This window comes from Artibeus jamaicensis, unplaced genomic scaffold, assembly GCF_021234435.1.
Source record: "Artibeus jamaicensis isolate MK-2021 breed Jamaican fruit bat unplaced genomic scaffold, CSHL_Jam_final scaffold_754, whole genome shotgun sequence".
In the NCBI taxonomy this organism is placed as follows: Eukaryota; Metazoa; Chordata; class Mammalia; order Chiroptera; family Phyllostomidae; genus Artibeus; species Artibeus jamaicensis.
This window is the reverse complement of record NW_026522054.1, coordinates 1,755,144-1,778,732: the sequence shown is the minus strand read 5'-3', so window position 1 is coordinate 1,778,732 and position 23,589 is coordinate 1,755,144. Positions and strand designations below refer to the sequence as shown.

Sequence of the window (23,589 nt, the reverse complement as noted above, 5' to 3'; positions counted from 1 at the left end):
ACCCTTGGCCTTTGTTCTCATTTTAAGGTCGGAAATTGTTAGAATCCTTACAGATTTTAATTCAAGTTCAGAATTGAAATGAAAATTTCCTTGTTTATCTGTATTACTACATAAGCCTGTATAATGGTATTTCGTGTTTTATCATTTGTTTTACACTAACTCTGGGCGCATGTCAGATGGGTAGTAACTTACGCTCTTTGTTTTTAAAGAACCAACGAGGAAACCGTGGGAAAGAACAAATACGATGAATGGCAGCAAGTCACCTGTTATCTCCAGGTACCAATGTTTCTTCTAGGTCTTACATTTTTATCTCAAAAAGAAGGTGACGCCTACGTTTGTACGGTAGAAACACGGGTGGTAGTCTTGAATTTGTGCAGTGAAGCAAAGAAAACCTCTGAGTTCTGCCCCTTGCTTACGGCCAGCCAGGTTGTCTGAAATTCCCATAGCTTTTCTTCCTCCTGGTTTTTTTATTTTGAGAGCTTCAGAACTACAGAAAAGGTGACAGAATGGCACAGTGAACACCCAGAGACCCGTCGCCTGAACACACCGGTTATTAACATTTCGCCACATGTGCTTGAACTCTCACCTACACACCCACACACTTTTTCCCTCCGAATTAGTTGGAAGGCAGTTGACAAATCTCTGTTGCTTCACCCTGAATACTCTTTGTGTGTTGTCCTAAGAACCTGGACGTTCTCTTAAGAAACCTCAATACGATTGTCATTCTCCAGGAATTTCACACTGAACAAAATAATATTACAATGCGTGATGTATTCACGTTTTTCTCATTATTCTGAGTGACATTCTGTATTTTGTAATTGTAATTTTTTAAAGAAATTTAACATTTTAAACTGAAAAGCAGCTGGAGTGAAAAGACTACAATGTGTATGAAAGAGCAAAATAAAATTCTGAATTGGTAGAAAGATTTCTGCTCTCTCGGTTCAAAGTTCTAATTACAATCAAGTCAGAAGAAATGGTGCCCAGAATCAAGAGTAGTTAATTCAGGTTTCTCCCAGTGGCTGTGTGTCCGTGGTCAAGGAAATTCAGTATTCCTTGGCTAAGCACAGTGTGTTATCATAACTAGATTTCTATCACAGGTTTGGAACACAGATTAATTTTTGGGGGGTGGTATATGAGGTAGTTTAAAGGTCTCCCCAAAACGAAAGCTATTTTTCCTAGAGACTCAGGAGTTTTTTGCCTTTTCTTTCTGAGCTATTTGCCTTATTTTTGCCATGTAAAGTGCAAAGTTGACTCTACTTACAGAAGTCCAATAAAGAAAACTTCAGGGGTGGACCTCATATTGTTGATCTGTTATGCGTCAGTCTAGATCTGCGTTGGCACTCGTGGTGGTGAGGTTCTGTTCTCCTGGGGGCGACAGGGTTTGCCGAGGACACTGCTGTCTAAGCACCCCGGAGAGGCCGGGCCTTTCGGAATGTGGAGGTGCTTGTAGTTTCTACAGTGACTGGGAGAGGGTCCGGCAGAAGTAAGGCCTGCTGGGCTGTGTTTGATAATAACATGGGTGTAATCATTTATAGTTTTAATTCGAACATGTCACCTAAAATGTGCTGTGGTGTACGCGAGTGTGAGATACTGTTACATCACAGAATTAACATGCTTCTGATTTGGTGTTTGAAGAGGGGTGTTATTTGTGCCTGACCCTGTATTTGGGCTGTAGAGGAAAAGGCAGGGATACGTTTTGGTGCACCTGCTTTTCCAGGGTCTGCGAGGCCGAGCCGATGCTCTTGTCTTTGAGTGCGGGCCTGGCCCCAGCCCGTCTGCGGCAGCACCTTAGGAAGCTCATTGATCCCGTGCAGATCGGAGAGCAGAGCTGTTACAAAGCCATTTTCCTTTGGAGGTGTGAACCGTGACGAGGAGGATTGTTTCTCCTCTTTGCCACTCCTTTTCGTCCAGGCTGCATTGGTAGTGATTCCGTTGTGAGCTTGCCTATGGCTAAACCAAAATTCCTGGCAGAAGTGTCTTAGAAGGGACAGGAAGAGGTTCTCCAGATGGATGGTGCTCCTTGGTGTGTTTGCATTCATTTAGTGCAAGAAAAACTACCCGAAAGATTTTTCAGACTTTATCTAAAGGAAGTTCAATAAGTGTTCTGAAGGGCTGCCCTTTGAAACGTATTTTTGTCTGTAGGTCAAGGGAATAGTGGTTCGTACTGTGCACCTGTGTGTGCTGTGGGCACGTTCTGACTTGTAGGTGTCTTTCCTGCCCCAAAATAGAAATTCTGAAATGCCCCATTATTTCCTGACCACTGACTTCTACAGCTTTCGATCAGTTTTGTGCAGCCACGAATATGTGTGATGTAGGTCTTATAATTTCACCACAGGCACTTCTCCACCGTAAGCGATTTTGAAAATGTGTCTGAAAGATAAGAAGTGTGTTCCTTTCCTTCCTAAGTTATCTCCCCTGCTCCCTCTGGAAGCACGTACGCTGGCCCTTTTATGGTTTTATTTCAGTGTGCCTTACCCTCGCGTGGCGGTGAAAATTCCCCTTTCTCTTCCAAGTCTCTGTGTCGTGACTGTGGCCCGTGAGTGTCCTGTGATAACACACAGGAGATGCCAGCTCACGCTGTAGTTGCAGAATGAAGTCATCAGATAGTAGAGTAAACGGAAGGCCGCTGTGGTTAAAAATGCTTTGAACTCTGACCAGAATGAAATGCTGGGAAGCTTGTGGTTTCTTCCCGTGATTTTTACTAAGGGCTTGCAGGTCTTGTGTTCGAGATGGAAAAAGTGTTCTCTGTACGCCCCCTGAGAAGAGGCACTTTTCTGTACTTCAGGCCACGATGATTTTTACCGTGCTTTTATTTGAGACTGAATAGATTTGTATTTACTCTTAAGAGAAATGTCTTTGTGTTGTGGTGCTTGCTAAATCTTTGTGTTGACATCTCACTGTGTCTGTAGTCTGTAAAAATGTCTTTAAAAATTCTCTGTGATTAAATGAACCGTACCCTCACATAATTAGAATTAGTCTCCAAATACCTTCTATTTTATTGGAAAAACTTATTTTAAGGTTAGTGGACTCCTTTAGTTCTTATTTTGTTTGTAAGACTAAAAAACCTATAAAATAATAGCAGAATGAGAAATACTTTTCAAAGCTCTGTTGTTCGCCCCTTTACATGGTCTCTCCCCTTCATAGACGGGATTCTCCAAGGAAAAGTCAGATGGTTTTTGACAACAGACCCTATGATTCATTACACAGGTACCACTCTGATGTGCCTTTGTGGTTTGAGACTTTTAAATAACACGTTCAGGCTAGGGCTGAGCTTTTTCTGCACGGATCGGTAATCACCACGGGGCAATGCTTAGGAAGGTCGACTCATGTTCAGCTTTGTCCAGAGCACTTTTTTTTTAAAACTTCTAAGAGATTTAAATGAGGAAAGTTAGTATTCACTTCCCCACCATCTCTTCCTAGTTGGATTAGGATAAGTGTAAATGGTAAACATACCAGAAACACTAGAATGGGAGTCTGAGGCCACACGTATGCGGGCTGCGTGTGGGTTATACGTATGGGACAAGGCCTTTAAAAAGTGGCGTCCAGACCCTATACCGATCGATGCGGGAACGTGGGGCAGTGGCACAGCCGCGGTTATGGATAAGTCACTCTTCAAGGGAAGTTTCTGTTTTCTAATACTTTGTTGTAAATTGAGTATCTTTGACGACCTAGCATCTAACATCCTGAACAGTGTGTTTTCTAGGATGAGTCCTATTATCCCATTTTTTTTAATCAAGAAAAACTTAAGATGTGAACCATGTATTTCTTTCCTCATTGAAAAAAATGGCAATTAAAAAAAATTCTTTCTTAAAAAATGCTTTAACGTAATCTCCAAATGCTTACGTTACACTGAGAATTAATTCGGCAGAATGGAGATACAAATATTGTAATATATCTGGAGGCAACACTGTCATTATAAAGCAACAAAAACCTTTGAGAAATCCTCGTGTTTTGTTACCAGTTAGGGTGCAAACCATAGGTTAAGAACAGCATGTTGTTACCAGCGTCTGTTTTTAAACCTGCACACCAGGTCTTCTGGGAACAAGAGCCCGGTATGGAATGATGTCTGCGCATGAGCAAGGGGTTCCGTAACCAGACTGTATTTGGCCAAAGTGCTCTTAGCTAAAGTTGTTTTCATGGCATCGATGATTAAAATACTTGATAAGTTTATTCCATCAGCCCATTAAATCTGCACAAAACGTTTGTATTATAATGGTCAACTCATTTTTTTCTGCCTTTTTTTTTTTGAGGTGATTTAATTTTGACAACCAAAAGACTCAAACTTGTTAGTAGGTAGAGAGACGGCACTAACGATGAGATTGCTGCTCATCTTCCCGGTTGTCTTGCCGCCTTCACTCATAGAGTCTCCTGGGACAGTGTTGTCATAAACTTTTTTTTTAAAGTGGTGATTACTTCTTTCCTTCAGTATGAAAAGTTCCCCCCTGTAGTTCACTGTTGTGGTGGTGGTGGTGGTGGTGGTGGGTTGCATGTTAGCATGAATTCAGTTTCTTAAGAATTGCATGTTTCCACAGTTACTGTATAACAATAATAATTTCTTGCCTTGTTCAGTAAATATGGATATATTGGTAGCATACCTCCTGGTTAACAGGTGGTAGTTATTCACATGAATTTAAGGATGTTCGTTTTCTATCTTAGGAGAAATATTCAGCTTGCTGTACCATTTAAATATGAACAGTAAAAGAAAAGGCACAGTAATTCATGGCTTAATTCTGGCGAGCAGGAGTGGATAGCGTGGGCAAATGAAATTACACAGCAGGTCGACCTTAAGAATATTGTACTAGACCAGGCTTTACACAGAGCGCTGTGGCTGGCCTACTGTGCATCTTAAGTGGCTGTGGCACTGAGCAGTCTCCTCTGCAGAGTGAAGATGCATCCCCACGGGAAGCAGGGAACTGTGTCGTGCAAACCTCCTCACCCCCACAGGGCCTCCCTCCGTCCTCCTTGAACGGAGCGTTCTGAAAGTGACTTTCCTCGCTCCTGCGAGCGTATGCAGCATCTAATGCAATGTAGTCGGTTGACTTGCTTCGCACAACCTCTGAAGCAGTCACGTGTTTGAAGTTAAAGCAGATGGGCTCAATATTTCACCTTCGCAAGCAGTGCCTGTGGGTTCGACGTATAATATGTCTTACAGAATGAATATGCCTTACAACTTTTTACAAAGTTATACCTTTGTAAAGATTATTAATCCCTGTTCAGGTGCTCCGGCAAAATTGGAACGAGCCGGTGGATGGCTTTCCTCTGCACTGAGCCGTTGGCCCCACAGCACCGAACCAGTGGAGTTCCCACTCAGTATTTCCTCCCACGGCCAGACTCAGAGAGGGAGCCGTGGCTGGCTTAGTTGATATTGAAACTTTTGCTTGAAATATACCTAATCCTGAAGATGTCTTTCTTTCTGTGAAAATTTTGATAGAAGCTAAACTTTTGAAAGTGCAGTAATCAGCAATCAGCTTCTGTGTGGCATTTCCTTGTTAAAAAAAAAACAAAACAAAAACAAAGCAAAGCGAGTTTATGGGAGTAGTTAGCCAGCCACACTGTTCAGATGGTATCTCCAAAAAACTTCATCTGGAAATGACCACATTGCCCATTGGATGTGAACACACCTTTAACGTAATAATCACTTTTTCCAACATGTTTATTTGTTCATTGTTTTTAATGTTTGAAATGGAATTTAAAAATACATAGAAATTGTACTTGCTGAAAAATCCCCCGCCCCCACACCAAGGTGTAGAGTTTGTAAATTGCTTCGTATCAGAGTAAAATATTTGGTTTTATATGTTCCCTTCCACTGGTCTGTTGGCTGTCTAGTAGACGATGTACCATTTCAAACGAAGGAGAAAACAGGAATGTGTCACTTGGGCCTCGGAGGTTGCAGGTGGCCTTTCGTCTCTGTCGTGATCGACACGTCACATGTTACCTGGTGACCTTACTCATGCACAAAGAATGTAGCCTTCTACTCTTCACTGAACACGTCTTATCATCTTAGCTCCTTTTGCTCGTTTCTTTACAGATAACTGGAAATTCTGAGAAAAGTGGAAAACGCTTTCTGTGTTATGTTCTAGGCAGCCCTGCAACTTTGACAGTTCAACCGAAGGTGTTTTGGGAAATGCATTGACGTCTAGGGCTGGGTTGGTAAAGTCACAGCTATTCATGAACTGCGTACATTGCCCGAGTGTTGCTGACCTGTCCCGGACATTTCGTTTGTACAGACCAAAATCCGCACCCTCGTCACAGCCCAGTGCCAACGGAGTCCAGACGGAGGGACTGGACTACGACCGGTTAAAGCAGGTGGGTGGGTGGGGCCGGCGGTCCCCCATTTGCGCTGCCCCTTTTTAAAGGCATCTCGAGTGCGTATATCTGACAGCTCATGAACGTATGTGAAAAGCACATAGAGTTAAGTTTTCTGCAAATTAAACAGCAACATTAGCACCATATTATTTTTTCGGATTCTCATGTTCTAGTGTAGTGGGTTTGCATAAAGTTTCAGCGGAGGCAGAGGGGTGGGCAATGGTTTGATGGGATGGTGTGTATTTTAAATGTCCGTGCCTCGTGTGTATTTGTTTAAAAGGGGAAGCAGGCTCCCACTTCTCACTTCCATTGGCAAAAACGGACCTGGCAAATCTGGTTTTAGTGAGCATGTGAGGAAAATGGGCACTCTTGTGTATTTCTGCATCCTCGGAAACAGTTGGGAAAATAAATCAGAAGCTTTAAAAATGTCTTCGCTTTGACCCTGTCAATTTCACTTCCAAGAATTTAGCTAAGAAACTATCATAGAAGCGTATAAATATATAACACAGAGGAGGGCCCTGCAGGAACCGTGAGTGAGAGAATAACAGTTCACAATGAATTGTGACTGCACACTCACATTAGGTGAAACATACAGGTAACCAACACGATAGACAGTTATCTCACCTTTACTAAAAAATTATCGTCCATATTTCGGATATATGTGCATTATATTTAATACCTTTGTGCTCAGGAAAAAAGTGGAAGGAGTAATAGATGATGAAATTGTGTGGAGCTTTAAAATATTTTATTCCTAGAAGACATAAAAAAATATATATATTTTTTAAATTGGGTCCTGTCCAAAAGAATCAAAACGGCCAGCCGTGACATCTTAGTGAAGTTGACTGCCAGCTTTGCAGACCTCAGTGCAGACGGGTCTCTAAGGAAAAATGTAAAATCTTTGTCTTCTTGCTCTGCACTGGAGGGTCGCCTCAGGAAATAATGGCGATGGGAATCACTCTCCCAGCATGGGCGGGCTGGCTGGTGGACCCAGCGCCAGACGAACCTGGGGTTGGGTTCTTTGCGTAACATTGTCCCCAGGTCCTCGTGGAGTCCTGTCCTGTGCTCGTACTCAAATTCTGCACGTATACAGGGCCCAGAGAAGTTCAGTTCCCTCAGCCCCCCCCAACCCCCCCAGTCAGCAGTGAGTTGGGGTTAGAATGCAAGTCCTCCTCCTTCGGACCCCACTTTCCCCATCTGCCACTCGTTTTTCTTCAATGCCAGCAACTATTTGTGTGGGGCCCACAAAGGCAACAGTGTTGCAGTAATAAGTTCAGAATCAACTGGGGTCACAGAGGGAAATCCTGGCAGTGATTTCGGAGAAACCTGGTTTGTGGCCAGCAGAGCTCTCGGGAAAGGTGACTGGAGTTACATAATTTGGAAAGGAAGCGGGTGGTGCTTGATAAAGCTCTTGTTTTCCTGTGTGGTAAATATGCCTTTGTTTTCCTGAAAAACATTTGGAAACAGAGCACGGGCACACGCTTTCGGGGAAGTTCCTGGCTGGCTGAAGAGCGATGGGGAGAGGCTGGCTCTGATTTGAGTGCAGATTTTCAGGGTGATTTGAATAAGGACGTCTGTTAGTCCGTATATTAGTCCGTACAGTGATTTTTGCACCTCGGTTTTCTCATTGGTCAAATGGAGGAATGAAACTGCTTGATAGTTTCAACCTTATTTTAAACAGGAAAAGCTGAACCTTAAACACAGAGCAATTCAGTTTTACTTGAGGTGTGTGCAGTATTCAAGTCGCATAATTCAAAATTAACCTTCCCTAAGGGTAGCTGTTGTTTTCACCACTAAAATTGGTTACCTTGTCAAAGCCCCTAAGCTTTCGTATGACACAGTCCTTAATCTTTTTTTTAATGGTGGGGGGGGTTTCCTTATTTCAGATTGAACTTACAAGTATACATTTTGCTAAAATATGTAAAGATGGTGTGGTTTTCATGGCAGAAGGAGGGTCCTGAGCATCCCTATTAAATGGAAATATAACACGGGCCCGATAAGAACTTTGAAATGTCAAGTAGCCATGTGAAATAGGTACTGGGAAAAATGTGAAATTTCCTACTAATAATTCAGTGTGTAGAAAATACTTTAAAATTAACTACGGAGTTATTACACATCGTTTTCTTCATACTAAACTTTCGAAGTCATTTAGAGTGCATCTCTTCTCAGGCCAGACGCACTTCAGTGCTCACCCGCTGGCTGTGGCTGCCACCTGCCATGCTGGGCCCCCCCTTCATCTCCCCAAGAGAGCGGCCGCTGAGGGCTCTCCAGGGGAACCCTGGATTCCTGGAAACTCGGGGCTGGTTCCCCGGGAACCCTGTGCCTCAGACCAGATGATAGATTTGCCGAGAGCTGATTGTCCAGTTGACTTGTCTTCCTCCTTCACGCATCTTCGAGGAGCACCCTCACGCCGTGCCCAGAGGCTGGAGTAAAAGCAGAGTCTTCGTCTTTTCTGGAGGCGTTGGGAACCATGCCTTTTTCTGGATGGGAGAGTAATTGGTCCAGTTTTAGGAAGCGTCTGTTTCATGTCCTGCGAGGCTGGAATAAGCAAAGATTGGAGAAGGAAAACTGTTAAAACAAAGTTTCCCAATGCTGGTCTTGTGGCGCACAAATCGTGACTCCAGAAACCAAAACCGAACATCATATTTTAGACGTTCTTAAAATTTTATATGGGCAAGAGTCTTTTGGCAGTAATTTTTTTCCTGTATTTCTCATGTTTTTCTCTCAATATTCCAGGACATTTTAGATGAAATGAGAAAAGAATTAACGAAGCTAAAAGAAGAGCTCATTGATGGTGAGTGTCTAAACACATTTGGTACTCCCAGGAGGTAAGGTTTAAGAATAGCAAGTTTTTAAGCAAACAGGAAGAACAGGGACAGAATCAGGGATACAGAGAGTGTTTGGGTGGTTGCCAGATGGTAGGGAGCAGTGGGGGGTTAAGAAGTACAGCTAGGTAGTTACAGAATAGTCAGGGGGAGGTAAGTGCAGTACGGGGAAACGGAGTAGCCAAAGAGCTTATATCCATGACCCATGGACATGAACAATGGCGGGGGGGGGGGGGGGATTGCCCCAGGGAGCCGGGTGCTGGGTGGAGAGGGGCAAAGGGCGAAAATCAAGACAACTGTAATAACATAATCAATAAAATATAATTTTAAAAAAGAGTAGGAAATTTTAAGAAAATGCAGATAGTACTGGTCTGTGTGGCTCAGTTTGTTGGAGCGTTGTTTCATAAACCGAAGGGTCGAAGGTTCTGTTCTGGCCATGGCACACACCTGTGTTTCAGGTTTGGTTCCCTGCACCCCCCGCCCCCAGCCCTGTCAGGATGTGTAGCAGAGGCAACCGATGGATGTTTCTCTTTCACGTTGATGTTTCTCCCCCTCTCTTCCTACCTCCCATCCCCTCTCCCTAAAATCAGTAAGCATGTCCTTGGGTAAAGATAAAAAAAAATAAGATGCAAATAAAGTAATAGCCAGTTTATTACTTGAGGGCATAAAATAGATGCTTTTCCATAGTGTCCTGCCCTTTGTTTGGCACGTGGGTGGAGCCTGCTCTCCTTGCTGTAAGGGAGACAAAAATAGGGATAAACAGGATCCCTCTTTCCGTGGCCGAGCAGGAATTGCGGGAGAACTAGGTAGGCAGGTCTTTCCCTGGTTACCTTTACTCATCCATTCCATCGCATGGCTCTCTTGTCCCCGGCCTCCCAGAAGGAGAGTTGTCACCGGGACTAGAAAAGGGAGAGCCAAAGCAAATATACACATACGGAAATTAGCATCATTTTTGTAATAAGAAAATGCAAAGATCGTGCGATGAAACACACAAAATCAGTGTGTCTTTCTGTTACTGTCTGAACACAGTCATTAAAATTTCTTAGGATTGAATCACTCATTTATTTTCTCTTAGTGTATTTGTTTTGAATACTTTTCCTTTTCCCACCCAGCCATCAGGCAGGAACTGAACAAGTCGAATACCGCATAGAGAAGCAAATGAAGGGGAGATAGGACTTTACTCTGGAGAAAGGAGAACACATCTATAGACAACAACTGTCAGCGACAACACACCCTGCGTTTTGCTGGAAGAAGATGGAGACAGTTGGAAGGAGGAAAACACCCACATGCTTGGAAAATCTTCAGACGTGATTACTCTGGCGATAAGCCATTTCCCTTCCAGTTTGCTGCTGTTTTCTGACCTTTTCAACAGGATGGAAGAGTCGGTCGCATACGAGTTCCTGGAACGGTTGTACAGAAAGAAAACGCTGATGAGCCCGTCTGGCAAGATCGCTGTGCATTGAAATATTTTCATGTCAAGATAAACTCTCTCATTTTCCACAATCCATTGCTAAAATAAAGAGGAGAAAGGCGTAAGTTTTTTCCAGAGCGTGCTGATGAAGAAGAGTTCAGCGAGTTACGCTGTCGTATTGTAAATGTTTCTCTCAGGTCTGTCTTCCTATCATTTTATTCCATGACTATTGGGATGAGCCCTGTGTAGGTGAAGATCGTCAGATCTGGAACAGATGGGATGGTTACGTGCTTTCAGAGGGTGATATTTATGAGAACGTGTCCTAAGAAAGATTTCGTCTGGCTTGAGGAATGTTAGAACGATAGGAAGTCTCTTGAGTTAGCCTTCATGCAGTTTTGTAGAGTACAACAGAAAATTCGTCCAGAATGTAAAGATTTAGATGCCTTCCTAAATCGTTACAACGCTTTACCAAATCTCTGACTCCTTACATAACACAAACCGGTGGTCAAATGTAAAACAATATATTGTAGATTTACTATAGGTTTTCGACCTTTTTTAGATTTATGCATGTGGACATTTTTATAATATAATTACTACCACCACAAAATTAGCTTTTTTAATTGCAGGCAGTAATGCATGTCACAGTAAACACGTAGCGGCCTTTCCAAGGCCTGGTCCCAGGGAAGACATTTTGTAGCATATCGGGGAGTGGGGGGAAGGGACGGAATAATTTTTTATTTAAAGCTAATTTCTGCACTACCTTTTTTTTCTCAATTCCCTGCATGAAAAATGACGAGAACTATTTTGTGGCTTTAATTGGTAAATATGTTAACAGAACCAAGTACTTAATCTCTGACATGTCTTCAGCTCTTTGTATCTGAACGTCTGTCATTTCAATGGTCTGAAACATGATTCGGCGCTTCAACCGAAGCGTGTCTTCCTGTGGGACTCAGCCGTGTGGTCCCCGAGTCTGGCCGTGACGATGACCCAGGTGCCCTGCGGGCGCGCAGGTGGTCTGGCACAGGCCGCTGGCTGCCGGGCTGCTGTTGAATTTCGTTGCGTTGAATTACTAGGACAAACAGTGAGGGGCAGCGGTCAAGGTCACAGAGGTCGTTCAGTAAGGGGAAACCAGTGAGGAGCCCTGCATTGTTTCTCTTTTAGTAAAGTGAGACTTGGGTGGTGGGAACGAGGAAGTGGATGCTCTGCTTACCACTGTGTGTGCGTGTTGGTGCGTGCACACCCGTGTGTGCGCCGTCCACTCCCTTTTCTTTGAAATTTGTAAGATTAAAATTGGGGGAAAATCCTGTCTATTGGGATGATAGTTTTTGTTTATTTTTTAATTTAGGATATCAGAAAATCTCCAGGCTCTCCATTTTGATTCATGCTTGAGTTGTTATGTGCCATATTTGCTTTGAAATCTTTGATTATTGGAAGTTTTACTAAAATTTTGAAGAAATCCCCCATTTTCACTTGCCTTCTGCTGATAAGCCAGAGCGAGTTGACAGCACAGTGTCCTAAATGCTGCCGAACCGCAGCACGGCCATGGCAGAGGGGTTCGAGTGAGGGGATTCGTTTTCCTGGTCAACACAGTTCCTGTTTCTGTAGAAGCTTCGTTTGCAGGGTGACCTGTGACGGACGAGCTCTCAGCCAGGTCTCCGGTTCTTCTTCCTGTCAACTCTTCACCGTCTGCAGTAGTAGGAAAGGCATTGTCAACATGCAACAAGCTCGTGAAGTAATAGGAGGCATTTCCAGCCTTTATTATTGTACTTTTGGTTGTGTAAACACTCATGATACCAACGTGTGTGTCCCCTATCAGTCTGGTCAGAAGTAACTTTTGACTTTGTTAAGTTCAGCAGCTTACAGGAGGAAGAGGACTCGGTGCAAGTGGTCCAAAGTGAGACGAAAGACCACAATAAAACGCGGGGTCTGAAAAGGAAGCTGGTTTATGCACTAAACGTTTTGTGCCTTGGTCTAATATTACCACGATGTCTGTGTAAAATGACGAAAAAGAACCAGTGTTAAGTCATGTGCATTTTCCATCGTTCCGCATCCCCCCAGATTGCGCAGTGTGTCCTCTCCTCACAGTGGTGGACTCACTGTGCGCATCTCCTGCCCCGCGTGGCAGCCGTCACTGTTAGAGATTTCAGTGATTAAACACGAGACACGGAAGCCGAAGTGACTGTCCTCACCCGGACTGTGTGAGCGCTGCATGGCGATGGTGGTTTCTTGTCCTCCATGGGATGTCTGATGTGGTTTCGGGGACCCTTTCTGACCACAGGAGGGTACTTCTGTCCTCAACACTGTGACCCGACCTGTGACAAACCTGTGCTGTTCACTATGTCAATGGCTAACAAGTCAACTGCAAACCAACTGAATGTACAAACCTCAGTGCTGGTGCTGAAATCTCTGCAGCAGAGTCACCCCGATTTCCGAGTTTGTTTCGAAATTCGCGAGCATCAAGTGTCAATCAAAACCGAGGCTGAAACACTAATGAATGTCGACTGCTCACGCGTTAGGTGTCCTTGTTAGAGTTTTCGGTTCTCGGCTGTTTCCACTGTACTGTTTCATTGACATTTTCCTCCACGCTGACTCCGTTTGTGCGATTGAAATAAAATTGCAGTATATACGTGTTGGCTTGTTTGTGATGCTCAGATAATCTTCTAAATGCATCTGTCGGTTCTGAAATAAGTTCTTTCGAATGGGGAAAAAAATCCCTTCTCAGAGTCCGTGACTTCGCTGCTTTAAGTTTACATATCCATCACTGTTCTTTAAAAGAGTTCATAAAAGTCATAAATACAAAGGACTATGGGCAAAGGGAATATGTGTGACGTGTCTACTTTGTCTGAAACTACTGTTGGCTGTCCCCAACCTGTCCTTCCTTTCTCACAGCCCCCCAGGACCCGGTGTTCTTACTCCTACAGTGGAGAGAATGAACCTTGTTTAATTTTACTCCATTTTGTCCCGAAGCAGTCAGTTACTTAAACTCATTGACGCAGTTAAACTCTTTCTTCACACAGTTTGCCGGGCACACGACACCGTGTGGGAGAGGAGGCCCTCGTCCAGCATTGCATTTTAATCACGGTGACATCTGTGTGTCTGTAGTGTGTGTTTATACATGGTGCCAATTTCTGGAAACCTGTATGCAGTGGTTCCTTTTGTCCGACTCCTACACAGTGTGAGTTCTGAGTTCCATTTTAAAAACCCAGTGTCTTCGTCAGAAACGCGGCCACGTTGCCTGTTTTGTTAGCTGCCCCCACTGTCCCCTGCCATCATCCTGTCCCGTGGACCGTGGTCCTGTCCCTCACTGGCGTCTAAAGCCACGACACAGTCCACAGCCCTAATGGTGTTGGCTGAGTTTTTTCTTCTGCCTCGGGTTCTCGCAGAATATCTGTCTATAAGCTAAATGTCGCTTCCCATTCAAGAAAGAATGAAGTAACAGATGGAAACCTTCTACATTTGTCTAGCTACAGCTTTTGTGTCTCCTGGATTTGTACGTGTTGTCAGGGCCTTTAAATTCTAAGTAGCGTTACCCTTTGAAGCACAGTTTACTGAGACAAGTTACAGGAGCTCCGATTACTTTCTGTAGCCGCGGTACCCGGCCCTTTAAATCCTATCGATTAAAAGCCTAAAGATGGCATCCCTCCAGCCTGCTGAGTGAAAAGACCCCTCTAGGAGCTCCGGTGCCTTTATGCAGCCATTTAAAGACCACTTTTCTAAGGACAGTTGCTACCGCATTCATTTCAAAGCCCCAAACCTGACCTTGGCGGCAAGGGTTTTTTTAAACAAACGAATTCGTGTTGAAAGCTTTCTTAAGAAATGCGAAAGGTTTCTCCAGGCTACATTGCAATTAGTCATGCCTAATTTGCAAAAGCCATTTACTGTTTATTTATATTTAGGTGTTTTTGAAGTCAAAACTTGGAGGTATGTGTGAGTGATCTTGTTGTAGGTCCTCGTGGGTGCATGAAGACATAGGGGAGAACATGAAGAATAGTTTTCCTCTTCAGCATAAGCACATTCGACGAAGAACCTGAAGTTGGCCGGCCCTCCAGAAAGGCCGTTGCTGTCAGTCCAGTGCGGCGGGAGGGTCTGTGATGCAGGTTTTCTTCGTCCCCATCCCAGTGGGCCGTGGACCGGGTCCTCTTCGTGTCCCAAGGAAACTCGTGAGAACCAAGGTTTTCATATATGTGAATATTACTGGAAAAGTGACACTGTGAAATCTGAAAGTATAATTGACTAGAAAAGGAAAAGATATTACTGCAGTCCATTTAGGATGGTTAGTCCTGTTCAGCATCGACATCCATGGGTGCGTTCATGGTAAATCCTTTCCTGAACACCAGTGGTGAATTCACGGCGCAAATTGAGTCTTGGTAAGAAGATAATACCTGAAAGCTGCCTCAGGATGAACTATAATTTTTCTGTCTAAATGGTTTCTCTTTGTAAAGCAACAGTGCTTGTGAGAGGGTAGGTAGGTGCATGACTGGGTCGTCATAATTTAGGATATTAAAGGAATTACTGCCCCGTGTACTGGTTATTGCTGTGAAACCTGAAAAAAATCAATGTACGTGACAGTTGAGAAAATGAAAAAATTGACTCTCAGTCATAGATGTTGTCGCACGTGAGGTCTACACTGAAACATTAGCTTCGTTTAAAGCATGTTGTAGGCCTTCCATACCTGCCTGTTAACACAGAATAAAGGAAACTTCAGCGAGGTGTTGGAGGCACCGGATCACAGTTGGTGAGCTGGGTCCCACATCCGTGAAGCGTGTTAAACACACAGAGAAACTCAGTACAGCAGCCCCTCGGGAAGCTGCTGGGGCCGCAGGACCCTGGGGCTCCGGGCCGAGGGAGGAAATCGGGGCCGGAGGCAGGCAGCTGAGAGGAACCAGCAAACCGTCTTCCCTGGAACCAACTCCTACTAGTTAGAAAACTCTTCTAGAAAGTTCTGACAGAATACAGTTCTTCATCTTAACCAAAATTACCAGCGAAGCTTCTGTATTTCCCGAAAGGACTACATTTGCATTAATTTCATTACAAATCTGTATACAAATGGCAACCTTGTGGTTTGTCATGTTACGAATTTGATTTAACTTTTCCCCTCTTCAATGCCAAGATTTTCCTCAGCAGTGGATAACAAAATATTTAAAGTATATGAAGAAAGAAAGCCACTTCTGTGGCTCCGGTAGGAAGCTTTGTTTATACCTTGGCTAATCAAGAACTTACTTTGTTAAGAAGTTACTGATAGGCGGGGGAATGGTGTTAGGGATGGGTTTGTTTTTCAGGAAAAGCGCCTTCCTTGGCTTAGGACACATGGAAAAGCTCGTGGTTGGTTAGATGGAGCAGAAAACGGCCTTGGAAGAAAAATTTCCATTGGTTGGTATTTACACTGAGGGATATTCAGTATTCTATCAGATCCAGAAGCTTCCATTCAAATCTATAGAAACAGGGAAAAAATGATTGTTAGTTTACATTTAAAATACATGCAATTGTAACCACAGGAGAAAAAGTGGGCCACAGAAGGCATTTTTTAAAATGAGATTCCCTTAGTCACATCCATGGGACCTCTAAGTCCCCCTTTTAAAGATTAAAGGCATCTTCAGTGTTTTTGAATTGAGTTCATTTAAGTTTCAGGTGAGGAATAGCGACTTAAGATTTTCACCGTCGCCCCCAGGCTGAGCCTGGGTGTGGCCTCGGTCGGCCCCGCCCGCTGCGGCGATGCCCCGGGCCCTCGGACTCCGTGCAGGTTGTGTGTTCCTGCCTTTGCACAGACACAGGTCGATAACTGCACCCCGCACGTGCCTGACGCAGGGTGGCCGGTCCGGCAGGCGGAAGTCACCTGGGAGGAGTTCCCGGAGACCTCGGCTAGTTCAGTGCTGGGGTCGCTGAGACGACGCAGAAGAAAGCCGCATTAAAATCTGACAACGTGGTTTTTACTCATTAGCAAGAGGGTAGGAGTTTCAGGCCTGAGCCAGGGCTGGATGGGATTTGGTTTCCATAGATCGATCATTTTACAATTCCATTGCTAAGAGTGAATTTTGGGGGGACGGTGTTTTTGTTGTCACGGAGAAGAGCCTGTTGCTGAGAGTAGAAGGTGGTCAGCAGAGTCCGATTTAATGTGCTGGAGTCTTCACGCTGAGACTTGGGCGGCGCCCCTCTGTCCCTCCCGCCCCTCTGTCCCTGTGCCTCCCTTTGGTGCGTGGAGTGGGTGGTTTGGTGGGGGGCCCACTGGCTGTGCCGGTGGTCCGCTGCTGAGCTAGCTGGTCAGCTGTCCTTGGCTCTGGTCCTCCATTCAGTGTGACTCCTGGTCCATTTATTCTTTTTCAATCCAACAGAAGGAAAAAAGGTTCTGATTTTATTTTAAAATTTTGACCCCATTCATTGAAAAACGCCTGTGAATGCCAAAGGAGAAGTTGATGGGATGGTGACCCCAAGGTCAGCAGTGAGCCAGGAGGGGTGTTAAGGAGGGGGACCCGGTTCCTCTGCGAGTGAGTCGTGGGCTTGAGGGGGGCGACAGGGCCGGGGGTGGGGTCGCTGCCCCCTCTCCTGTCTGGTTCCTCCACCTGAAGACCACTTGGCCGTTCTCCAAGACCACAATGACATGTTGAGTCCATGAGACGGAGGCCCCTGTTCCGGTTCTGATACTTCAGTGACAGGAAGCCCTCCGGGCTTTTTCTGGTCCAGGTGCAGCTTCTGAGTCAACAGACCCTCCAAAGCTGGAGGGAGTGGAGCCCGTGTGTTTCCTGAGGGGGCAGGGTGGGGGTGCAGGGCAGGTTCTTTGAGTGGTTTCCTGCCCCTAACCTGCCGGTTGGTGGTGATATCATCACTCTGCCGTTGAGAGGGAAAATACTACCCTCCGTGTTCCGCCCTTATTGTGTGTAAGTGTGTAAGTTGTCCTTCCTTCCCCATTCCTTATTTTAATCCAAAAGGCGCTGCAGCCATTTCTTAAAGACCAGGTGGCCTTTCTGAGCCATTTGAGACTTGCTCAGAAGACAGATGCGTGTCGCAACGTCAGAGATCGGCTGGAGAGCTGGGGTGGGGGGTGGAAGATGAGTTACGTCTCGTGGGTGTTCTTTTACTCTGGTTCTTGGTGAGTGGGTGTGATTCGGAATTCTTTTTTTTTTTTTTCCTTTCTGTTAGCAGTAAGACATGCCTTTCATAATGTATGTGTGTGGTTTTTCTCTGGGGGCAAAAGGAAGTGTTGAATTCATTTTCAACAGGAGTGAATGAGCCAGAAAGAGAATTCTATCTTGAGACATCTGTAGTGGATGCAAGATAATTCTGTACTAGTCAATGATGGTATTTACATATTTTCATAGAAAGTCTTTTTTTTTTTTTTTGCTTGCCGTGGCTGGGGAAGCCTCCCGCAGTCTGTAATTACAGACACACTGCGTGTCTGGGGCCTGTACCTGCAGGGGAGAGCGGGTGGGTTAGGGCCCGCTGTGCGTGTGCCGTGAGCAGAGCGGGCTGGGGGGGGCAAGTTCACGTGTGAAGCTTTCTGCAGCTTTGGGTCTGTTGTATGAGCATGTGCATGGATGTGGGGAAGCTTTTCGATGCATTGTATGCAGATTTTGAGGGTGAGGGAGCCAGCGATGCACGGTTTCCTTGATGAGGCTGAGAAGGTTACACCCATTGCCCTGTCCAGACCCACCACGTCGGTAAGCAGCCCGTGGGACGGCACAGCCGATGACACGTGCGGGTGAACGTCTTAGGGTCCAGATGTTCGCTTCCTTTGCTGCAGGTCTGGAAACTAGAACTGTGCGTTTGTGTCCTTACAGGGCTGTACGGGGCTGTCTCCTTTGCCGAGCATGTGCAGGTGCGGAGCCCATGAATAGCCTGGGAGTTAATTAACCTCTTGAAGGGCTGAAGCGAGGCTTTCAGAGTTTAAGTCAAGGCTGACAGAAACGTACACAGGGTTACACTGTAGTCAGAAGTTACTTCACGAGCTCTTGCAGAACCTCACGTAGCCCGCGGAGTCCCGGACCTAAGGCCTTGCTGCGTTTCAGGAGGAAAGGAAACTGGTGGCCACGCGTTTTAAACAACAAGTCGTAAATTGCTGCTTGACCCAAATCATCTTGTCAATCCAAATAAAAACGTAAATAATAATAAATCCAAATCGGGCCGTCGGGAAGCAGCATCTTCCAGGCTTGGCACCCACCTTTAGGGGACGGGGGACGTGGAAGAGAGGGTGGGATGCGAAACCAAAATGCTGGGCGGAGCCCTGGCCAGGGAGGCTCAGCGGTGGGGTGTCAGCCCGCAAACTGAAAGGTGGTGGGTGTGAGTCCCGGTCAGGGCACAGGCCTGGGCTGTGGGCTGTGTCGCCAGTCGGGGTGCGAAGGAGAGGCAGCTCGTTGATGTTTCTCTCCCTCCTTTCTCCTCTCTCTAAAACTGAAGAAATAACTTTTTTTTTAAAGTGCTTGGCAGGGTGGGTAGGATTAGAGGCACCTGGGATTTGCACCAGAGTTTGACGCAGGAATGAATAAAAGAGGACATGCCGGACGACATGGGAAGGACTCGCCAGAACACAGCAGCTCATGCCGCCCTATCCCGTGCCTTCAAAATAACTGTGTGAGGGGCACGCAGCTTCACGTGACCCTACAGCGTGACATGTGTGTGTGTGACGTGTCTGCCACGTGTAAAGGTGAGGCTCAGCAGAGAAGGGGCCTGGCCCTGTCACCGCCGGGTCAGCGTGCCTGCTGCAGTCACTCAGTGTGACTTAATGTGACTTAGGTCTGCAGCATCCGCTCCCTGTGTTGGCCGTAGGCAGCCGTGCCCTTGAAATCGGCCCCATTGCTCCCTTCCTCTTTCTTTCCCGTGCTGCAGCCCTGAGTTTGGGCCAGTGTCTTTGGCGCTTCTGTTCCCAGCTGGAAATTCAGCGTTTGGGGTTTCAGAAGTCATTCCAGCTTTGGCTTCGTGGTTTTGCTTGCTGAGGGACACCCTGCTGCAGCCACTGAGGGTCCCCACCACACATGGGCTGTGCTGACGGGGACATGCAGTACCATAGAACTCTAGACGGACTCATTTGACCTCGCTGGCGGCTGCATGACCAGGGCAGGGTCACGTAGGTGAAGTTCAGGGCTTCTCTCTGTGAACTGGCTGCACAGAACCACCAGCAGCTTTTCTCGCTGGCCACAGCAGCTACCCCAGCACAGGCTGGGGGGCACGTAGCATGGAACCAAGCTGAACGTTGTAAAGCCACTCCTGGGGGGGGCGGGCACCCACCAGGTCTGTTCTTCAAAGCTTTCGACGGCACCTGCCTGACAGTGCTTTCTGTCATTCTTGGGTGTTGGTGGTCGTCAGCCCCCGACCCCAAACAAAGCTCCACATGAGAAGCCACAGCTGGAATTGGGGTGCAAGGAACACGTCCTTGGGCCTTTCCTGCTGCTGCTCCTGAGACCAGGGCACCAGGACCCCGCAGACGGGGCCTGTCCCAGCCAGAGGGGAAAGGGTGCCCCTCCCGGTGGCACGGCCTGCTGCAGACCAGGTCAGGTGCTGGCGCGGGCGGTCACCTCCCAGGACAGATGGTTCCTGCTGACGGGCTCACTCGAGCCCCAAGGAAGGACCACTGTTGGGTCTCAGGCTCCCGCTGTATTTTGTTTTCCGCTTTTAACTGCAGTAAAGACATAGAAAAGTGCTCATACACCTACAGCTCATTGATGGCACACTACGTACGTGCGTGTGAGCAGCACCCAGATCCAGGAGTGACATTGCTGAGACCCCGGGAGCCCCCTCACAGTCCCCTCCAGCCCCTGTGCACACCCAGGGTAAACACTGGCCTGACTTCTTACCCCATGGATTTCACGTTGGCCGTTTTTACGCTTTATGTGAAGGGACTGTCGCTTTTGTCTGCGTCTGGTGTCCTTCCCTCACATGTCACGTGAGATTTACCCAGAGTGTGCGTAGCGGTAGCTCGTCCATCTCACTGCGGCGAGAGCGGCTTCTGTTAGGGCAAGTCACGCCCCGAGCATCCTGGCCTGTGTTTGGGGAACGGATGGATGCGTTCTTCCTTCCCAGGCTGTGACGGGGGACAGCACTGCTGGGCGCCACCTCTGCCTGTGCTTGACTTAAGTAGGGACCGCCCCACTTTTCGGGACCATCCTAATGGTGCTGGGTTGCCGTCCACTGCAGGGCGGTGTGGTCCCCTCCGCTGTGAACAGTGAGTAAAGCCACAGTTGCCCTAGTTGCCCGGGGCCCCATGTCCAGTCCTGAGACCCCCACTGGGGCCGGGAGATGGCTCCGACTGCCCAGGCCTCAGAGCCCCTGGACCAGCGCACAGTGGGTGGGTGCCCTGTGCACCGACACCCACCAGGTGCACCTGGTTCCCACGGGCAAACTCCCCAGTGGAAATGCTGACTCGCCCGACACGACCATGCACAGTGTTCCCCCAGACCGCAGCCCCCCTTATCCACAGTTTACTGTCCATGGTTCCAGTTCCCCATGGGTCAACTGCAGTCCAAAAATAAGTGGAAAATTCCAGGAATAAACAATACCTGAGTTTTACATTGCATGCCTTTCTGAGCAGGTGGATGAGATCTCTCCCATCCTGTGCTGTCCGGCTCCGAACCTCGTGGGAGGAATCAGGCCTCTGGCCAGCGTCTCCGCCTCCCTCCCTCTGGTCACGTGGGCTCTGTGTCATCTCCCGTCATCATGAGGGTGAGTGCAGTACAGTCTGAGAAAGTGCGTTCTCATAACTTATTACCCACGGTATCATTCTCTGTTGTGTTATGTTATTGTTAATCTGTGCTAATGTATGAATGAAACTTTACACAGGTATGTACTTGAAGGAAAAATGTAGTGTAGAGGAGGTTTGGTACCATCCATGGCTCCAGGCACCCACTGGTGGTCTTGGAACCTAACTCCGGGGGATAAGGGACGGGGGGTGACTGCACCCCATTTGTCATTAGATCCTTCTGTTCCATTGGTCTGGGCCAGCGCGTCTTGGAGGCCCTGGGGGAGCTTCCTGCAGGAGACCCTGTCCCGGTGGCAGGTGAGTAGCAGAGAGAGGTTAAGTGGTGGGGCAGTGAGGAGGAGGTGTCACCACCTCAGGCCACATGGGCCTTATGAGCAGGTGACAGGAAGACACAGGAGCAGAGCCAGACCTCGCCCTACCACGTTCGTGGATGTGGCCTGGCTCACGTGGGTGTCCTGCGTCTCTGGGCAGCGTCGTCGTGACATCACTCCTGGTTACGCCGTCCTCTGACCTCCCACCTGGCCCCTGCTGCCGGTCACACCTGCTCTTCGGCCCCGGCCCCTGGGGTTTGTGCGGACATCCAGATGGCAAGGGGGGAGGTTGCAGCAAACTACTCAAGAAGCTTCGAGGGTGCAGGGAAACGCCAGCCAGGCCCAAGGGTGGGTGCATGTTGGCCCCCAGGGGTGCCAGTCCGCTGGTGCAGGCGAAGGCCCCTGGTGGTGGTGGTGGTGTGGGTGAGGAGGAGTCCGGAGCCAGGGACGACCCCTGGCCAGTCACACGGGGGCAGTACACCCTGTGCAATGCGGGCGTACAGTGCCCTCTGGTGGTCAAGGGCCGTTCTTTGCGTCTTCTCTCCATATACAGTTCCGGGTCTAAGTGCCCCCTCCTTATAAAGGTCCTGTAATGACCCCTGGCCTTCTGATTACCTCTGTGAAGACCCTATCTCCCAGTAAGGTCACATTCTGGGGTATTTGGAGTTTGGACATCAGCATATGAATTAGGGGGAACACAATTCAACCCCTAGGTCCCTTCCCAACGCTGCCTCCCAGGTGTCACAGTCACCGGTGTCAAGGACAGGGACCACATAATTATTTTTTGAGTCTGCCCCACGGTGTCTGTTTTTGCCTCAGGTGGTGGGGGAGTGCTCAGTGTCCTGCATAGAGCAGTTACTGAGCCTGGCGCGCCTGCTCCGGCCCACGCCAACCACCGCACCTGCGCCCACCGGGCGCTCTCTTGGGGCAGGACGCAGGACTCAGGACGCAGGAGGAGGAAATGGGGAAGAAAGCTCTCGGGCCCAGAAACCCCTGCGCACACCTCGGGGACGCCCGGCTGTGTCAGCAAACAGCCCACTGTCAGGGGGGAGGGGTGCAGACGCCCCCTGCCAGATTTCACAAATAAAAATACTGAACGTCCAGTTAAATTTTAGTTTGACAACAAACCCTTTTTTAGTATAAATGTCTCCAGACATTGCACGGGACAGACCTAGACTCCAAAGGACTTGTTGTTTCTCTGTGAGACCGCGGTCAGGAGAGACCTCTCCGAGGGGCCTGGGGGTGGTGGCTGGAGGGCATCCAGGGAGGGAGGACGCTGGAGGCGCAGGGGTTGCCGGGTGCAGGTCGCCAGGTGCAGGGGACCACACGGAGGCCAGTGTGGCAGGGTGTCGGCTTTCAGTGTGAGCTGCTGAAACCCTAGATTCCGGCCCCGCCTCTGAATTTGTGGGCTTGGGGCAGGCACAAGATTACACTTTAAACAAGCCCTCCTTGAAGCGAGTCTTCTTTTATTTTCCAATCACACTCCAGGGAATTCCACTCAGGGTCTGGCGCTCAGAGCCGCGGAGCCCCTTGGGGAGTTCCAGAGGTCTCAGTGCTCCAAGGGCCTGGTCTCAGTTCCAGCGTGTTTCTGGAAGGAGCCTGGGCAGCAGGGGTGTGGTTTGGGAGAGCCCCACTTATGCCCATGACCCTGACTTTTCCGTGAGGGGCCCCCACCCGGGCTCTCTGCTTGGCCCCATTGCAGCCCAGGGCCAAGCATATTATCCCCGCCTTCTAGCTCTCAGTGTCCCTCACCTTTGGGAAGGGCTTGCAGATCTAACACAAGCCCCTTGCTAGAGCTCAAGTTCATTTCTTCTTGTTTGAAAGAACCATCAGAGCTGTCCTTGGAGCAATGACCCAGAAAACTTGTCTTTCTCTCCAAGTGGGTCAGTCCATCGGAGGCCTCTGACCTTCCCAGGAGCCTCTGCTCTCCAGCCCCACAAGCCTCTCTCTCTCTCTCTGTCTGTCTCGCCCACCCCACCCGCTGCTCTCCTGCCCAGGGAAGGCAGGTAGGGAGAGCCCTCCGCTGTGTGCCCTACTGGCCCCAGCCTGTTTTCT

At 47.8% G+C, this 23,589-nt stretch overlaps 1 protein-coding gene across 11 annotated transcripts in view; it reads left to right on the top strand.

Annotated features, from left to right (window-relative positions):
- ENAH (ENAH actin regulator) overlaps positions 1–13,165 on the top strand; it is a 217,028-nt gene extending 203,863 nt beyond the window's left edge. For 8 of the 11 annotated variants that reach the window (XM_053659591.1, XM_053659586.1, XM_053659595.1 and 5 more), the window contains 5 exons: positions 210–276; positions 3,145–3,207; positions 6,228–6,306; positions 9,040–9,097; positions 10,241–13,165. In XM_053659591.1, coding sequence (XP_053515566.1) covers positions 210–276; positions 3,145–3,207; positions 6,228–6,306; positions 9,040–9,097; positions 10,241–10,278 — 305 coding nt within the window. In that variant the 3' untranslated portion in view covers positions 10,279–13,165. The remainder of the gene's footprint in view (positions 1–209; positions 277–3,144; positions 3,208–6,227; positions 6,307–9,039; positions 9,098–10,240) is intronic. The other 3 variants (XM_053659587.1, XM_053659596.1, XM_053659594.1) reach the window with 1 other exon arrangement.
- Positions 13,166–23,589: the final 10,424 nt, after the last annotated feature.